The 20,184-nt window shown below is 31.9% G+C and overlaps 1 protein-coding gene and 1 pseudogene across 1 annotated transcript; one reads left to right on the top strand and one right to left on the bottom strand.

Moving 5' to 3' along the window:
* The first annotated feature begins 99 nt into the window (after window positions 1–99).
* On the top strand, window positions 100–633 carry LOC116028816 (annotated as a pseudogene).
* Window positions 634–10,798: 10,165 nt separating this feature from the next.
* LOC116029109 (berberine bridge enzyme-like 26) lies at window positions 10,799–12,632 on the bottom strand. Its single transcript, XM_031271006.1, has one exon. It carries the CDS (start codon window positions 12,583–12,585, stop codon window positions 10,996–10,998), a length of 1,590 nt encoding a protein of 529 aa, XP_031126866.1. The 5' UTR covers window positions 12,586–12,632; the 3' UTR covers window positions 10,799–10,995.
* Window positions 12,633–20,184: the final 7,552 nt, after the last annotated feature.

Consider the following 20,184-nt stretch of genomic DNA (forward strand, 5'->3'; position numbering starts at 1 on the left):
GACAGCCTACCCACTACCTCTACCAACCGCTTCCTTCAATCTCAAACAACGGAGCTTCAAGATCAAGTCCGACTATGCCAACGCCCCTTTACCCCCAAATTTTCCAAGGAATGTTGGAACTGTTTAAAGAAGAAGACATCAACGGGCCGAATATGCAGCTTGTTCCCTATGGAGGGATAATGGATGAGATTTCGCCCTCAGAAACGCCTTATCCACACAGGGCAGGTAACCTATTTTTCCTCGGATACGCCACTGGATGGGACGAAGTCGGCCAAGTCGCGGCTCAGAAGCATCTCTCCTGGATTCGGAAGCTTTACGCTTACTTGACTCCCTATGTTTCCAACAATCCCAGAGAATCCTACTCAATTACAGGGATTTTGACCTGGGACAAAACAATTTGGTCGGGACAACCAGCCTGGATCAGGCAAGTTCTTGGGGTTATAAATATTTCATGAATAACTTCTATAGGCTTGCCAAAGTGAAGGCTTTGGTGGATCCACATAACTTCTTCAGGAATGAACAGAGCGTTATTCCACTTTCATATCCACTTTGATCCAATTCATTATATTGCCTTGCCGCCACAACGTAACATACATTTATATATGCATGCATTCTAGCTATAGTTACAATAAAATTTTTTAGTTTTCCCGCCCTCTCTTTGTATTGTATTATTGTTATTGCAAATTTGTCCTTTATCATTCATTCATGTCATACGGAATAAACACATACTCTCTTTAATTTGTATTCTTCAAAAATACATACATTTCTTTGTTTCTGTACTTTGTAATTTTAATTATTCATCAATAATAAAGTTCTTTATTCTCATGTATGTGAGTCAATAATAAAGTTCTTTATTCGCATAATAAATTATACAAGTCACACAATCGGTCAAGCCTATGATAATTGCTTGTTACTCATGATATAAATATATAATATATTACAAAACTTTTAAATAAATAAGGTTTTAACGAGGGAGACAACTCAACTCGGCCTTCCGACCTACCCGAGATTATCTTCATTTGTCCCCTTCTACTTCTAGGTTTTATCTTAACCTTTCGTAAATTAATTTCCAGTTTTATTTATCTTTCGTGGGTTTGTATTTTCTCCATTTTCAAGAGATTTTCGAGAATATATTTCCTACACATGTGACTTTTTTGGTTACGTGACTTCGTCCACAAATGAAGTGTTAATATATAATAATAGGATGCCACTTTGAATCATGATTCTGTGAATACTGAAGAAGAATGTCTTGGTACAAAACTACAAATGTATAATAACTTTGGAGTTTTCTTGTTGAAGAAACATAACAATGACTTTTAGTACCCCCCAAAAAAAATCATGACATCTTCTAGAACAAATACAAAAATAACAGAAAATTACTTCATAAATTCAAAGTTGACAATTATTGTTAAAACCTGTATACTATTGGAGATTTATATAGTAATAATTATATATTTGAGCATTTCAAACATGTTATTAAATTTAAATAATAATTTTCGTACAAAAAAAATATATAGTAATAATTATATATTTGAGGATTTAATACTCCGTAATATTTTAGGTTTGTGTGGGAGCTGTTGACTTTGAATATTTTATATGCTACATCACAATACACTTACGCGGTACGCCACTTTTATTGAATTAAATTAATAAAACAAAAAAAAAAAAAAAAAAAAAAACAAACAAACAAAACAAAAACAAAAAACACACAAAGACTTCGCCAGCAGGTTGTTGCTTTCTGTACGTCAGCAAAACCTTAATTACGACTATTTATCTGTCAGCTGGCCTCTTTCAAGGCCGGTCCAAACATTTTAGAGGCCCTGGGCGAAATTTAAAAAATGGGCACTTATATGAAAGTTAAAATTTACATTTAATAATACTAAAAAATCATATCAAATAACATGAAATATTATTAGAAAATTTTCAACATTTTTTAAATACAAAAGTAATCATGACAAAAAAATTCTACGTGCTATGCAAAATCATCTTTCACTTTCTATCCTGTAAATATAATGGATTAGACCGAACTTAGTAATTCAGGGTAATTATAACTCAAAAATTATATATATATATATATATTCTAGAATTACAGAAATCACAAAATTCATTATCTAAATAAACATTACTCATTAGAGGATTATAGATTTATAGCCCAAAATCCCTAATGCCCGATAGGTGTGTTGTGTTACATGTGTGCAATGTTGCATTGAAAATAAAGATAGAACAAATTACAAATAGAAGAAAACTTACAAGTTACAACGAACAATGGGGTCCAAACTGGCAAACAAATGAACAATCGTTGATAATCGAATTGGAAAAATTATTATTGAAGAAGACGAATGGGTTAGCCGGTTAGGATGTCAATTCTAATATATAAAAGATAATTAGGTGTCCTCGATTCCCCGTGTTGATTCTATTTCTAAATTATTTAATTAAGCGTCGATTCTCAGCTTCCTACCGTCACATCTATTCTTAGTTTTTTGTTTTCTAATAAATTATAACACTAATTTTTTTTTATTTTCTAATATAATTATAACACTAATTATAATAGATATATGTATACCTATACATATATATGGATGGCCCCTTCTATCATGGGGCCCTGGGCGGTCGCCCATCCCGCCCGTGCTCAGGACCGGCCCTGGCCTCTTTGTGCTTCGAAGACTATTAGATAGAATAATTCTACGTGGACTTTCAAATTATACTACTTATAACATGACATGTCTTCATTAGTTAATTTAATAGAGGGTCAATTATGTTTATCCATTCATCTTTTTTGTTCCTTTAATCAAATTTGAACACAAATGGAAGTAAAAGTTGGAAATAGAAATTTGGTAGTCCATGAAATATTTTTCTATTAGATAATAGATATCACTACCAACTTGACTTTTTCAAATTATGTAATTTTGACCCTTTCAAATAACGCAAATTATATCGTGGACCGTGGTCCACAATGCATTGTGGACCGCGGTCCCAAAACGACGTCGTTTTGATTAATGAAAATAGACGGATGAATTCGCACCACTCACTTTCTTTTCATATATACTGCAGTTACATTTCAAGACAACTTCAGTTACATTTCAACACAACTGCAGTTACATTTCAACACAACTGCAGTTACATTTTGATATAACTACAGTTTCATTCGATAATATAAAAACACAAAAGTGAAACTGTTATTCAGTATCTGTTCATATACACTGCAGTTACATTTCAACACAACTACAGTTACATTTTGATATAACTACAGTTTCATTCGATAATATCAAAACAAATGTAAGGCAGTATCTTTTGGAATGAACTGTAGTGTCAATTACGGGGCTCCGTCTCTCACTTACTAAAACGGCGTCGTTTTGGGACCGCGGTCCACGATATAAGAACTGTTCAAATAATGTCCTTAAATCTTAGTATGTACTTAATCCAAAACAGGACAATTTGACATTTTTGTGTATATGAATTCAATATTACCCGATTTACATTTTTCTAAACCCTCGAGTAGTGTTTGTACACTTCTCCGTCAATCAAAGATTTAAAACATTTTATATAGGATTTTATGTGTATAAAAAATAAATTTTTTAAAGGTGTAAAATAATTATTTTAATTACATAATCCTAAACAGATTCAATAAGTTAATGAAAGATTGTGTGAGTTAACAATATAATCCTGCCGTTGAGGGTAAGATTTGTTGAAAATAATATACTAAATTAAATATTAATTTATCAATAAAAAACTAATTAAATTGTTGAATTATTCAGTCGTCACATATTGCATGTAAGTTTACATTTTTCCAAACCCTAAAAAGAAAAAATAAAAAAAACAAACAAACAAAGAGAGAATGAAAGAATAAAATAAAAACAACACTCTATTCAATCGTCACATATTGTCATCTCATAATGGGACTATTTTCTTTTGACTAATTTTTTTCTTTGTTAGTTAGAATGTCAATTAATGACAAATTGTCACATGTAACAAAAATGNTTCATATACACTGCAGTTACATTTCAACACAACTACAGTTACATTTTGATATAACTACAGTTTCATTCGATAATATCAAAACAAATGTAAGGCAGTATCTTTTGGAATGAACTGTAGTGTCAATTACGGGGCTCCGTCTCTCACTTACTAAAACGGCGTCGTTTTGGGACCGCGGTCCACGATATAAGAACTGTTCAAATAATGTCCTTAAATCTTAGTATGTACTTAATCCAAAACAGGACAATTTGACATTTTTGTGTATATGAATTCAATATTACCCGATTTACATTTTTCTAAACCCTCGAGTAGTGTTTGTACACTTCTCCGTCAATCAAAGATTTAAAACATTTTATATAGGATTTTATGTGTATAAAAAATAAATTTTTTAAAGGTGTAAAATAATTATTTTAATTACATAATCCTAAACAGATTCAATAAGTTAATGAAAGATTGTGTGAGTTAACAATATAATCCTGCCGTTGAGGGTAAGATTTGTTGAAAATAATATACTAAATTAAATATTAATTTATCAATAAAAAACTAATTAAATTGTTGAATTATTCAGTCGTCACATATTGCATGTAAGTTTACATTTTTCCAAACCCTAAAAAGAAAAAATAAAAAAAACAAACAAACAAAGAGAGAATGAAAGAATAAAATAAAAACAACACTCTATTCAATCGTCACATATTGTCATCTCATAATGGGACTATTTTCTTTTGACTAATTTTTTTCTTTGTTAGTTAGAATGTCAATTAATGACAAATTGTCACATGTAACAAAAATTAGAATGTCAATTAATGACAAATTGTCACATGTAACAAAAATGAATGAGTCAATTAATGACAAATTGTCACATGTAACAAAAATGAATGACTTTATTAATGACAAATTGTCACATGTAACAAAAATGAATGACTTTCATAAGAATATTTTAATATATTATTCTTCATTAAAATGACGACTTGAACATTGACGTGATCAACATATTTTTTCAAAAGTATTATTATTATTTAATGTTGTTTCAAACTATTTTCTTTTCATAGTCTAAAAATATAATAATATAAAATAAAAAGAAGCTATCCAAACCATGCATATTATATTCTTTCTACTGTTATCAGGAGACCTTGACAATATATAGCTATTCCAAATTTCTATGCAAAATATAGAAAGTCAAGTTAACAATAAAAATACGGCGGCGTATTGTTTTACACCTCATTATATTTTCTTTAATGTTTATATAATAAAAACAAATATTATTATATGATAATGAAAGGGCTTGCTCAATATCTTTGTCAGAATTAAACCAAGTCAACATTTTAATATTGAATTATTTGGTCTTCAGTTATATTTTGTTTTCATATGATTAAGCACTATAAGGTTAATTACTTATTTATGTTGTAATTTAATTTGTTAGTGTACTGTGAAAATTAAAATTAGAAAATTGCTCCATATATCTATTAAATTTTATTAAAGGTATAATTTATTTATCCAAAATTTTGACTCAAAAGGCCAATAGACTGTTCCTGTTGAATGTCAAATTTGTAACATTATGATTACCAAATCAACATAATGACAAACTTGCCTAGATTAACCCCGTTATATTAATATTTTATTTAACAATAAATATAGTAGGGCATGAAGATTAATAACAATATTACTATTGTAAACAAATCTGCCTAGCTAAATCTTTCCAAAACAACTCGTGCGCATGATTTGACCACTATAAGGCCTTCTCCAATACTTTGAATTTTGGTGTAGATTTTGATGAGATTTTGTAAGTGTGATTAGGAAAGAGAAAATGAGGTAGAAGAAAAAAAATACAAAACAAAGCTGACAAAAAAAAATAAATTTTTTTAAAAAAAATAGTATAACGCGCCCAAGGGGCGGGTGCAGTGCACGCGCCCGCCTGGGCGCTTAATCTACGCCTCACGCACTGTGAGGCGCAGATCTCTCCTCACAAGGGGGCCCACAATGTCAGCTAAAAACTGAATATTGCAGGAGAAAAATACACACTAAAATTACCCATTCTCATTTGTTAAAAGCTCATGCACTTGTTTTTAGGTCTGTAAAATCCCACTAAAATTAACAATTGGGGATGACCTAAGTATTGATCAATACTACATCGAAAGAAATTCTAAGAATATTATTTGTATCAATTTAATTTTATAGGGACAGAAAGATATGAGAAGACTTGTTTTCTTAATTTTTTTAATCATCTTTTTTTACTGTTCAGGGTGCCGTTTTGAGTTTCTAGTGGTCAACATTAACCTATTAGTTACCTGTTAAGTCGATTTATTTGATTAATTTTATGAAATTGAAATACTTAATTACATATTTTTTTTAATTTGGAGACTTNATTATTTACTCACATGATAATAAAAAAAACTTTATTATTGATGAATAATTAAAATTACAAAGTACAGAAACAAAGAAATGTATGTATTTTGAAGAATACAATTAAAAGAGTATGTTTTATTTGTATGACATGCATGAATGATAAAGGATAAATTTGCAATAACAACAATACAATACAAAGAGAGGGCGAGAAACTAAAAATTTTTATTGTAACTATAGCTAGAATGCATGCATATATAAATGTTACGTTGTGGCGGCAAGGCAATATAATGAATTGGATCAAAGTGACGTTGTGGCGGCAAGGCAATATAATGAATTGGATCAAAGTGGATATGAAAGTGGAATAATGCTCTGTTCACTCCTGAAGAAGTTATCTGGATCAACCAAAGCCTTCACTTTGGCAAGCCTATAAAGTTATTCATGAAATATTCATAACCCCAAGAACTTGCCTGAGCCAAGCTGGTTGTCCCGACCAAATTGTTTTGTCCCAGGTCAATATATATAGCTCATAAAGATACGCAATGGTGATGATATAATAATTCGACTGCACACTAAGAATAAAAACGCAGATTGAAAAATGTTTACACGTACTAAGTTTATAGGGAATTTATATGCAGTGAGCTAGATTTAAATAAAAATATATCAAGTATGATGTCTCCAAAATTATTAATACATGTTTTGGTCTAATCACAACATTTTCGCAAACTAAATGATAATTGTAATGGTATATCGTATGATGATGTGGATAATTTGGTTTGACTCAGATGTATACAACATCGAGATAATATATTTGAATCTTTCAGTCACAGTTTGTTAATTTTTCATCATCATGAATATTGAACAGTATTATACGAATAAAGTCAAGCTTTTAGCTTCAGTTTATTACACTTTTGTTCACATCCTCTTATATTTTCTTCGTTTATACTCTCTTCTGATTTCTCCGTTCTCATTTACTTGCGTAAAAACCTTCGCATTTCTCTTTTTATTACCAGAATGATCTTATCATTCATTTTGGGATGAACTATCACCATTGAGAGATAGTGATCCTCAACTGAACATGGATCATGCATATGTTCAAAATATTGAGGATATGATCTCTCAATAGAATTACTATTGTAATTTATAGAGGAAGAACTTATCACTTCCAGAATAGATATATAAGGAGTGTAAATAATAATATGTTATTGGGATAAAATAGAATACAACAGATATTTCCGTAATCCCAAAACAAAATCTAAAGAGGAGATTTCTCAATATTTTCATATGAAAGCACATGATGCTGCGCAGAAATTATTGATTGGTCCCTCTATTTTTAAGAGGATGTCTAGGAATTTGAGGGATTACCAAATGACTTAACCAGAAACTTATGACTGTTGAAAGGATATCAGAGAATAAGTATTTTCTGTTTATTTCTCAATTTTAATAATGGATATTTGGAAGGAGGGATAACAAATTTCCTTTTAATAGGAGGGATAACAAATTTCCTTTTAATAGGAATTTGAGAATTTGGGAATACTTTGTACTTTTATCATTTGCTTCTATCAAATACATAACTTAAAAGTATTCATCATATGATATCTAATTTTCCCTAATGATATTAGAGAATACCATGTAACGAAATTAGGCATAAGTATCTATATTTATCCCATAATTTTGATAAACATATCAAGTTTGATTTTAGTGGGATAAATCTAACATTCATGGCCTGTAGCACATAATTATTATGCCAAATTACTTTCCTAATGATTCATATAATTATAGAGCAAATTGTGACACAAACATAAGTGCCACATAATGTTCATAACAATTACCACATAAAATATGAAATGTTAATTTCTAAAATACTTATCATAATATTTCACATTTGAGTCCCACCGTGACTCCTTGTCCTGAAAACCTTCAAAAGAGGCGCGAATTACCAGCTATAATGACCTTTTGGTGGTTATTTTCTAAATACTTTTGAATGTATGAACTCTCCTTTTAGAATCTCTCTCTAGGAAACCTTCCAAACACTTTCCCACACTTGTAATCTACCATTTATTAAAAGATTTAGAGGAAGAACGTAACTCCAACATTCAACTTCAATTTCCAGATTATTTCTTCCAATTAAATCATAAAGTTAAGTTCTCTATTTCATATTCTTGCATTTATATTTCTTAAAGTTTTGATTTTTATGTTTATTACTTCAATTGCTTATAGTTTTACATTTCAAGCCTGAGTAGTTAAACATTCATAGGATTTGAATTGAACTTCCTTGAGTATGAATCCCAATATGAATCGGATTGCATAATTTAGGTTTTGTATTATCTTCATGTTGAACTTGGTTATGAATTGGGTGAAATTGAATTAACTCTTCATAGTTATGGCCAAATTATGCAAGAGATACTTAGAATTGTGTTTCACCTATGAGAATAGGGCTACACCATAGCCACACCTCTCATATTTCTTACTGAATAGGGCTACACCATAGCCACACCTCTCATATTTCTTACTTACCTTTGAGAAAAGGGAGTTTGAAGGAAATAGGCATGCAAAGCGTTTGTAGAATTGCCTCATCTAGCTAAGTTGCCGGGGAATAGCATCGATTTTTGAGTAATGAGTCCATTTGGGTTAACATGGGACACCATTCAAGTTAGAGAGTCTAACCACCATCATTTACTTGTTATTTTTGCAATTTACTTTTCTAACCACCATCATTTACTTGTTATTTTTGCAATTTACTTTGTTTGTTTTTGAAGTTTTTGGATAGTTCGTTGAATGGCATATCAAACATACACAAAGGGAAGTCGAAAAATAATACATGATATAATCTAGAAGACAAAGGGAAGTCGAAAAATAATACATGATATAATCTAGAAGAAAAGGTCAGACATAAATTTTAGGTAAAAAATGGAGGAGTAATTTTGTCTCAGCATTATCTTTTTTTTTTTTCTTCCTAAAATCCATGGAATTAAAATCCCATAGGGGGCCATGGGATTCTATTCCATGAAAAGGAGGGAATTGCAATTCCTCCAACCAAATAAAGCAATTTAGTTGCATTCAAAATTAGGTGAAAATTAAGTGAAAATGGAATTGTAATTCTCTCCAACCAAACGCCATAGCTCTTAATCATATGAAAACAAAATATAACTGAGGACCAAATAATTCAATATTAAAATGTTGACATAAATTGGTTTAATTTAATTCTGACAAAGATGTTGAGCCCTTTCATTATCATATAATAATATTTGTTTTTTTTTATTATATAAACATTAAAGAAAATATAAGGAGGTGTAAAAGAATACGCCGTAATTTTATTGATAAATTGACTTTCTATATTTTGCATGGAAATTTGGAATAGCTATATATTGTCAAGGTCTCTTGACAAAAGAGAAAGAATATGAATTATTTGATAGCTTCTTTTGATTTTATATTATTATATTTTTAGACTATTAACACAATTAGTTTGAAACAACATTAAATAATAATAGATACTTTTGACAAAATATGTTGATCACGTCAATATTCAAGTCGTCATTTTAATGAAGAACAAAATTTTAAAATAATATCTTATAAAAGTCATTCAGTTTTTGTTACATGTGACAGTTTGTCATTAATTGACATTTCAACTGACAAAGAAAAAAAATCAAAAGAAAATAGTCACACCATGAAATGACAATATGTAACTACCGAATAAGGTGTTGTTTTTATTTTATTCTTTCATTCTCTCTCTATTTGTTTTTTTTTTCTTTTTTAAGGTTTGGAAAAATGTAAATTTGCATGCAATATGTGGAGACCGAATAATGTAACAATTTAACAATATGTGGAAACCAGGGTTAGGGAAGATAGTTTCGTCATTATCGGGAATATAGGTGGAATCGGCGATAACACTACTTCCACTATCCGGAATATAGGTGATATTTTCTTATGGATCTTTAAGTGTGAGACATGATGAGTTGTAAAAATTTGGATGTGTATGCATCACAATTACAGTTATTATATTATTTATTATAATTAACATTCAATTTAATCTAAATAGTAATACAATTTCACATATGAGTATTACAATATCTATCATAAGTAACCCTTCATTTTTTATTTAATTTGGTATTAAATTTTCTACACAAAGTATATTACAATTTTTTTAATAAGTAATATTTCACATATAAGTATTACAATATTTACGTTAGAATTACACTTTGTAAGTATCACAATTTCAGTTACAAGTATTACAATATTTATCGCTAGCTAGTAAAAATCATTTTATCCTAAATAGTATCAAATTTTGATATATAAACACTACAATATCTATTATATCATGAGTAACAAGCAATTATCATAGACTTGACCGATTGTGTGACTTGTATAATTTTTATTATGCGAATAAAGAACTTTATTATTGACTCACATACATGAGAATAAAGAACTTTATTATTGATGAATAATTAAAATTACAAAGTACAGAAACAAAGAAATGTATGTATTTTGAAGAATACAATTAAAAGAGTATGTTTTATTCGTATGACATGAATGAATGATAAAGGATAAATTTGCAATAACAATAATACAATACAAAGAGAGGGCGGGAAACTAAAAAAATTTTATTGTAACTATAGCTAGAATGCATGCATATATAAATGTATGTTACGTTGTGGCGGCAAGGCAATATAATGAATTGGATCAAAGTGGATATGAAAGTGGAATAATGCTCTGTTCATTCCTGAAGAAGTTATCTGGATCCACCAAAGCCTTCACTTTGGCAAGCCTATAGAAGTTATTCATGAAATATTTATAACCCCAAGAACTTGCCTGATCCAGGCTGGTTGTCCCGACCAAATTGTTTTGTCCCAGGTCAAAATCCCTGTAATTGGAGTAGGATTCTCTGGGATTGTTGGAAACATAGGGAGTCAAGTAAGCGTAAAGCTTGCGAATCCACGAGAGATGCTTCTGAGCCGCGACTTGGCCGACTTCGTCCCATCCAGTGGCGTATCCGAGGAAAAATAGGTTACCTGCCCTGTGTGGATAAGGCGTTTCTGAGGGCGAAATCTCATCCATTATCCCTCCATAGGGAACAAGCTGCATATTCGGCCCGTTGATGTCTTCTTCTTTAAACAGTTCCAACATTCCTTGGAAAATTTGGGGGGTAAAGGGGCGTTTGGCATAGTCGGACTTGATCTTGAAGCTCCGTTGTTTGAGATTGAAGGAGCGGTTGAGTAGGCTGTCGACGGGGTAGTGATAGGTTACGGTGTTGATCCAACTCATCTCGGTTAAGTCGGATTTGGTGACGCCCAATTCTGGAAATCCTTTCTGTATCATGGCTAGCAAGGCTTCGGATCTTCCGAGGTATTGTGCATTGAACAAACCCTCTACTGTTCTCTCCCCAGTAGTGTTGGTGTTTTGTAGGACGACTCTGAGGTAGAGGTTTCTGTCGGCCTTGTTGGCGAAAAACTGCCATTTATACAATAGGTTTGTTAAGTTTTGTTCCAGGGTTTTGGAAATATTGAATACGGTGACGGTTTCAGGCACGGGAACCAGTTCCAGTTTCCAGGCGAGTATGATGCCGAAGCTAGCGCCGCCGCCGCCCCTGATAGCCCAGAAGAGATCCTCCCCCATGGATTTCCGGTCCAGAATTCTCCCGTTAACATCCATGATTCGGGCGTCAATCACGTGGTCCGCCGCCAACCCATATTTTCGCAACAACATCCCGTAGCCGCCGCCGCTGATGTGGCCACCCGTGCCCACCGTGGGACAAATACCCGCCGGAAAAGCTAAAGTGTCGCTCTTATTAGCAATGCTATAATAGAGTTCACCTAGCGTGGCTCCGGTTTGGACCCACGCCGACTTCTCCCCAACGTTAACCTCGATCGACCGGAACTTGATCAAGTCCAGAATGGCAAAGGGGAGGCTGGAAACAAAGGAAACGCCCTCGTAATCGTGGCCACCGCTTCGGGTCCTCAGCTGGATGTTATACTTTCGGGAGCAAATGAGTGCAGCTCGAACGTGGGATTCCCGTAAAGGTGTGATGATGACTACAGGTTTGGGGGTTCCGGGCCCGGTGAACCTGGAATTCTGGGCGGACATATTCAGGATGGGCAAGAATGATGGGCTGCTGGGAGTGTAGAGTACCTGAGAGGTGGCATTATTTCTGAGCTTGCTGGAAAGACAGTGCACAAAATCTTGATGATGAGCATGAATGCTACTGCAGGCTGCTGGGAAACAAATTAAGGAAAAAATAAATGCTACAACCGCAAAACACATTGGGCTTTTCATTTTCGTATCCTTAGCTTAGCTGATGATATATATGATTGTTGATTCAATCCATCCCATGGAGAATTATATTTATAGGCATCAGGCATTGGAAACGCGTAAATATTTTGACTATGAAGATGATTTTATATGTATGTTACACAATACACACGTACGCCACTTTTATTGAATTATTAATTTAACAAGAAAAGTAAAACAAATTAAAGAGACTTCCGTTTACAAGTGGACATGTATGTAATCCATTCTGCACCTTTAATCTTACTTAATTTTGTGGTTTATAATTTTTTGACATGATAAATAATATACATCAATGCACCACTTCAAACACTTAGGTCAAATGATCTTTCATCTAAACCGTAGATAGGAGTTCACAAGTGTTCACACCAGAACCGGAATATATATATATATATCGGTTCTCATGCGGTTTGGTTGCTTAGGTGCGGTGGTGAATACATCTTACTTGCCACCAATGATAAGGAGATGCTTCGTGATGTGAAACAATTTCTCTCTACGAACTTTGACATGAAGGATAATATGGGTGATGCCTCTTATGTTATTGGCATTAAAATTCATAGAGATAGGTCCCGGGACATACTGGGTTTATCTCAAGAAACCTATATAAGCAAAGTTTTAGAAAGATTTCAGATGAAAAATTGTTCACCAAGCTTTGCTCCCATTGCAAAGGGGAATAAATTCAGTTTGGACCAATGTCCGAAAAATGATTTGGAGAAAGAATCCATGGAGAACATCCCTTATATGAAAGTTAAAATTTACATTTAATAATACTAAAAAATCATATCAAATAACATAAAATATTATTAGAAAATTTTCAACATTTTTTAAATACAAAAGTAATCATGACAAAAAAATTCTACGTGCTATGCAAAATCATCTTTCACTTTCTATCCTGTAAATATAATGGATTAGACCGAACTCAGTAATTCAGGGTAATTATAACTCAAAAATTATATATATACGAGAGGTGGTGGGTTCGAGCCTCAGTGGAGTCAATACTGACTCTTATGAACAAAAAGCTCTATATGAGAACTTGTGAATAAATCTAAACCATTGATCACTCTTATGAACAGAAAGCTCTATATGAGAACTTGTGAATAAATCTAAACCATTGATCATCAAAATCTAATGGATAGGAAATCAAGTAAAAAATGAGTGGGCCGGTGTCATTTTCATAAATCATCTTCTTGTGTTCAAGTCACCTTTGTTTTTGTTCATCCCGCGTTCTCGTTCATCGGGTTCCAAGTTTGAGTGCTCAAACGTTGGAATCGTAGTACGTTCTATCCTGAAAAACCTATATCGCAACGCTCTTAGCACCCCGTGAGGCAATAAATAAGGTTTTAACGAGGGAGACAACTCAACTCGGCCTTCCGACCTACCCGAGATTATCTTCATTTGTCCCCTTCTACTTCCAGGTTTTATCTTAACCTTTCGTAAATTAATTTCCAGTTTTATTTATCTTTCGTGAGTTTGTATTTTCTCCATTTTCAAGAGATTTTCGAGAATATATTTCCTACACATGTGACTTTTTTGGTTACGTGACTTCGTCCACAAATGAAGTGTTAATATATAATAATAGGATGCCACTTTGAATCATGATTCTGTGAATACTGAAGAAGAATGTCTTGGTACAAAACTACAAATGTATAATAACTTTTGAGTTTTCTTGTTGAAGAAACATAACAATGACTTTTAGTACCCCCAAAAAAAATCATGACATCTTCTAGAACAAATACAAAAATAACAGAAAATTACTTCATAAATTCAAAGTTGACAATTATTGTTAAAACCTGTATACTATTGGAGATTTATTTATATAGTAATAATTATATATTTTAGCATTTCAAACATGTTATTAAATTTAAATAATAATTTTCGTACAAAAAAATATATATAGTAATAATTATATATTTGAGGATTTAATACTCCGTAATATTTTAGGTTTGCGTGGGAGCTGTTGACTTTGAATATTTTATATGCTACATCACAATACACTTACGCGGTACGCCACTTTTAAATAAAGCACATTCAATAAAAAAATAATGTACATTGAGTATAAAAATAATGTACATTATTTGTGTACTGAATATACATTATTTTTATAGTATAAAAATAATGTACATTCAGTACAAAAATAATATACATTTAGTACATTAAAAATGTACATTTGATTATGGTCCACATAGCTGTGTGGACCATAATTTGCCCCAATCAATCATTATTGTGTGGACCATACTATTAAATAATGCACATTCAATATAAAAATAATGTACATTCAGTATAAAAATAATATACATTATATTCAGGGAATGTACATTATTTGTGTACTGAATGTACATTATTTTTATAGTATAAAAATAATGTACATTCAGTACAAAAATAATGTACATTTAGTACATTAAAAATGTACATTTGATTATGGTCCACGTAGCAATAATTTGCCCTAGTCGTCATGGCCAAATGAATCCACTCAAGACCAGCAGTAATTCAACTATAAAAATAACTCTGATCTAAATGCAATTAAATTCCATGTTGAATCATTCAAAATGTTATTATATTTATATTATATATCTAATGTAATTACAATTTTATCTGCCTGCCTCTTCTTGCTTATATTATTCGATATCATTTGCAACTTCGAATTTTTTAAATGATGTAATTTTGACCCTTTCAAATTATCTTAAATCTTATCATGTACTTAATCCAAAACAAGACAATGTATGCATGCTTTTTCATACTCTCAATGCAAATAATTTTCCTCAGCGCATGCTTTCTTTCCTATAGTAAGTTCATACTTGGAATCATATCATTTCACAGAATACTTCACATTTTCTTCGATTTTTTTTCCAAAGAAAAAAAGAATTTCCATGTTGGTAAATTATGTATATTGAGAATTTAAATATATAACGATCTGCTTTGGTAAACTTTATGGTCGTGGACTATAATTACGATTGTGATTTGTGGTTATATCAACTAATTAAATGTATATTTTGGTATTTCAAACGTGTTATTAAACTTAAATAACATTTTTGTATGAAATAAAAATTTAAATAATATTTGGAAGTTGTGAAGTTAGATATTGTGTTTACTTTAGGGAGAATTTTAGTAAGAGTTTACTGAAAAATGAAGAGAGAAAAAACTCATCATGAATTAACTTTACTAAAGATTTTGAGCAAATAGTGGAATCTCCAAGATTAACTTCACAAGAAAGTTAAAATAGCAAAGAAAAGAGCAGAAAGTTAAAGTCTTAAAGTTATAACGAAAAGTTGCAACACGAAAAGTTGGGACTCAAAGGTGATCTTAGAAAGTTAACTTCTCGGTGATTTGTGGGAAGTAATTAACACTTTTGTTAATTTATCAACCTTCTAAAGCAATCTACATTACATAAAGAACTTCTAGGATGAAGCATTACAAAAATACTTACATTTTGGTGGTGTGAAAGCTAACTACTTCTCGGTTAAAACTTTGTAATCCGCTGCATGCATGGAATATATATATACATATATATATATACATATATATATATATATGGCGGGTTCAGGTGCGGAAGAGGTCCCAGGTGCGTTCATGTGGTTAGATCTGAGCTGTTGATCAAATTTAATTTAGATCAACGGCTAAAATCAAGGAAAGTTTAAAAAAAAAAAACTCGTGTCTGGAAAGAAGAAGCATAAGCTAAAAATGACGCACCTTAACTGATAGAAACACACACCTTAAGTGTTAGAACAATGCACCTTAAGTGTTAAAATGACACATCTTAAGTCTTAACATCGCACACCTTCAGTTTATAACAATTGCGCACCTTAAGTGATACAAAGACGCACCTTACGAATGAAAACTATGCGCCTAAAGCTTTAGATCGACGCACCTTAAGTTTTCAACAAAAAACGCACCTTAAGTTATCAACTAAAGAACTGACGCACCTTAAACACAAAACATACGCACCTTAAGAGCATCCCTACCAATGGTTGTTTAGGGGATTTCGGAAGTGTACGGTGAGGGGGAAGAAAGAGAAAATGGAGAGAGAAGGAAAATGACTTTCTTGCAAAATAGGGTGTTTGGAACAGTGCAAACCTATAGGGTGGGAAGAAAAATGATCTCTGTTGTGTGCGTTTCGCGCCCCGCAGGCTCCCAGCGAGTCTGATAGATTTGCTTTTTTAATTTTTTTAAAAAATTAGGTTTGTTTTATTTTTTTTCTCTTCGACCTCTCATTTTCTCTTTCCTAATCACACTTGCAAAAACTTCTCAAAAATCACAAAAAGACCTCACTATTAAGGATGCTCGAAGCACAGAACTTACTTACGCACCTTAAGTTCTCAACTGCACGGACCTAAAGAAGGAACATGACGCACTTTAAGCACAAGACCTACGCACCTTAAGCACAAAACCTACGCACATTAAGTTTGACCCATATGGAAAATGACTAAATTGTCACCGCGTTTTTTTTAAATGTTGTTAATCCTGAACGTTGATTTTAGCCAAATCAATGACTCTCATTTCTTCGCACAACCGCACCTAAAGGATCATGTGAAGCAATTTCCTTAGGTGAGAAATATGATGTAATTATATCCGTAGATTGAGTCTAGATCAAGAGTTTAAATAGGAAATTTAAAAAAAAATACAGTGGCATTATTGTAATTTTGTGTAAATTAATTAATTTTTTTTCCTTGTAGGCTTAAGACTGCAATTAATTAATCAATTTGTATTAATGACAATAACAATGAAATACTTTTTTTTTTTTTTGAATAATAACAATGAAATACTAATTATACCTAATGCTTAATCTAATAATGTATGCAGCGAAATACTATACTTAAAACTGTATCATGAATGGAGCAAACCATTTGGTCAGTCCCCTACCATTTAGTGTGCTGACCGTGGGGACGGAGGCAACCCAAAAAAAACTACACCATGGATATGATTAGTCTCAATGTATGAATCTATGTCTTGGTAAAAACTTGTGTGAAATCGTCTCACGGATCTTTATCTGTGAGATGGATCGAGTTGTAAACAACTGGATGTATGTGTAAGTATCTCAATCCATTTTATCCTAAATAGTATCATAATTTCACAGAGTTAATTCCACAAGAGGTCTTTTGTCTTGGTGGCAATTTCAAATTTAGTTTGAGACCTGTTTTTTCTATTTAACATCCCAAACTATTATTTTTTGGACACTTTTAGTCCTTCTCATGACTTATCTTATTTTTAGTAAGGACATTTTTGTCTTTTCATATTTTTCTTTTGTTATTTTTATGATTTTAACCGGTTTAATTTATTTAGAACGTTTCTAAAAACCGGTTGGAAAATATAGCACCAAGTTACTCCCTCATGTGGGAGGTTGAATTGCAGGAAATATATTTACTATATTATTACGATTAGTAATTTTAATCTAGAATTGTATTACGAATAGGAAAGTAGGGAAGAATATATTTTGTTAGAAATTGTATTATCATAGTTTAATTTACAATTGTAGTACCGATATAAATTATATTACCATATACTTTACAATATTACGCAAACCTAATTGTATATGAGTGTTTTGGGCGGGAAGTTAAAATTGAGGATTTTACTTATATTAATAATATATATAATATAGATATAGATTTACATAATAAATTTAAAGAAATTGTAAACGCTTCTGATATTTGAAAGTATACATTTATTTGATTATAAGATTAGTACAAAAGTGTCATTCAATTAATTGAATAATATATGTCTCGATCATTTGTCTGCAATTATCTTGGAAAAATTGATACGTAATATGATTTATATATTTATGTAATTACTAAAAAAATATGAGAAAAAAAAAAGAAAAATAATTTTAAAAGGCATTAAGTTGTGAAAACAAAAATATAAATCAAACTCAATTTTAATGTTGTTTTAAATTACCTGATTTAGAATTGTTTGTTTCCATAACTGATTTAGGTAACTTTTTATTATAAAATAAAAATATTTCATAGGGAAAAAATTACATAGTAGTCTGGATTTAAAAAAAAATACTTGGAATAAAAAAAAAACTTGGATTTCATTACTATATATTAATATGTTTCAAAGACAATTACATTAATATATGTGCAATTAATTCTTTAAATACTATAATAATTATTAATGAATTATACTTATATAAATAAAATTATATTATTATACCTTAAGTTTAAAAATATATATAGAGATTACCATACAATTAAACTAATGATTACAAGAAAGAAGGGATGAGAATTGGCAGAATAATTACCATAATAATTATTAGGCAATTGAACTAATATTTTTGCTATTAATTCTTTAATTACCATAATAATTATTAGTCAATTAAGCTAATAATTACACGAAAGAATAGATGAGAATTGGCAGAATAATTTCCATAAAAATTATTAGACAATTATAACAATTAATTCTTTAATTACTATAATAATTATAGACAATTAAACTAATATTAAATGAAATAAGGGTTGAGAACCGGTACATTTCTTCTTCTTTTTTTCGTGTTTTTAACACGTACTATTGGTGCTTTCTTGCATAATTAATAATGTCAATTCCTTTTTTGGTCCTAGACTTATAGTGGCAAAGACAATTTTAGTCCTCCATACAAAATTTTGCCATTTTTTGGACAGACTTATTGTGACGATGACAAATTTGGTCCTCCGTCTATTATCTCGTTCATTGGCCGTCTAAATGAGGGGTATTTGTGTCAATTCAGCTTATTCTCCTTCAGCACAACTTCACTGTATGAATCTTTCATTCAATTAATTAACATAATCTATAAGATGCATAATTTAAAACACCACAAATCTGAAACTTGAGTCTTAAATAATCTATCAGAATTTAGGCATATCAGTTCCCCATTAAACCAAAATTTAGTCCTCCTTTCTCGTGGAAGAGCATCCCTCAGTGAGCCTAGCACACCCACCAGTCGGCTGGCACAACATTGTCAGGCAGTTCCCACACACCACAGCTGTCTGGGAGTGACTTAAAGCAGCCTTGGCACTTGACATCCATGGAGAAAGAGTTGGGAGACTGCACGAGACTATTCTTCGCTCGTAATGCGTAGGGTTTGCTTCAAATTTGGTTTCAATTGAATGGGTTTCACTTTCTTCTCTACGAATTGGGTCTTCTCTACAAATTAAGTCTTCGAATGATTGGATTTTCTTCGAATTTTGTCATCAACTTGTAGGATTGGAGTCCAATTTCGAGTTCCTCTGTAGATTTAGGTTCGTTGTTCGAAGTTGTTGGGGATTTTCTTAGAGGTCGGAGTCAACGGAAACAATAGCATTTTATGTTGTCTGGGTGTTAACAGCCAGAGATAGAGCTTCAGTGGGGCGTTCTTGAGTCGATGGAGCGGCCGGTGAACTTGGCGGTGGCGATGACTTGAGTCCGGGGGGGATTGAGGTGGAGTCGTCGACATAGGAGCCGAAGTTTGTGGAGAAAGCCTGAATTCCAAGTATGAACTGCAGATCTTGCCGGTTGTTAAAGTAGGCTGCAGAGGTGGAGATGTGGGTGAGTGACGAGTCTTGAGTCTCCGTCTGGCTGTCGGAGTAGCGAACCAATGTCGCCGCCGAGGAAGTCCTCTAACTGCTTCTGCTGCTGCGGCGA

Source organism: Ipomoea triloba, chromosome 9 (genome assembly GCF_003576645.1).
Source record: "Ipomoea triloba cultivar NCNSP0323 chromosome 9, ASM357664v1".
Classification (NCBI taxonomy): Eukaryota; Viridiplantae; Streptophyta; class Magnoliopsida; order Solanales; family Convolvulaceae; genus Ipomoea; species Ipomoea triloba.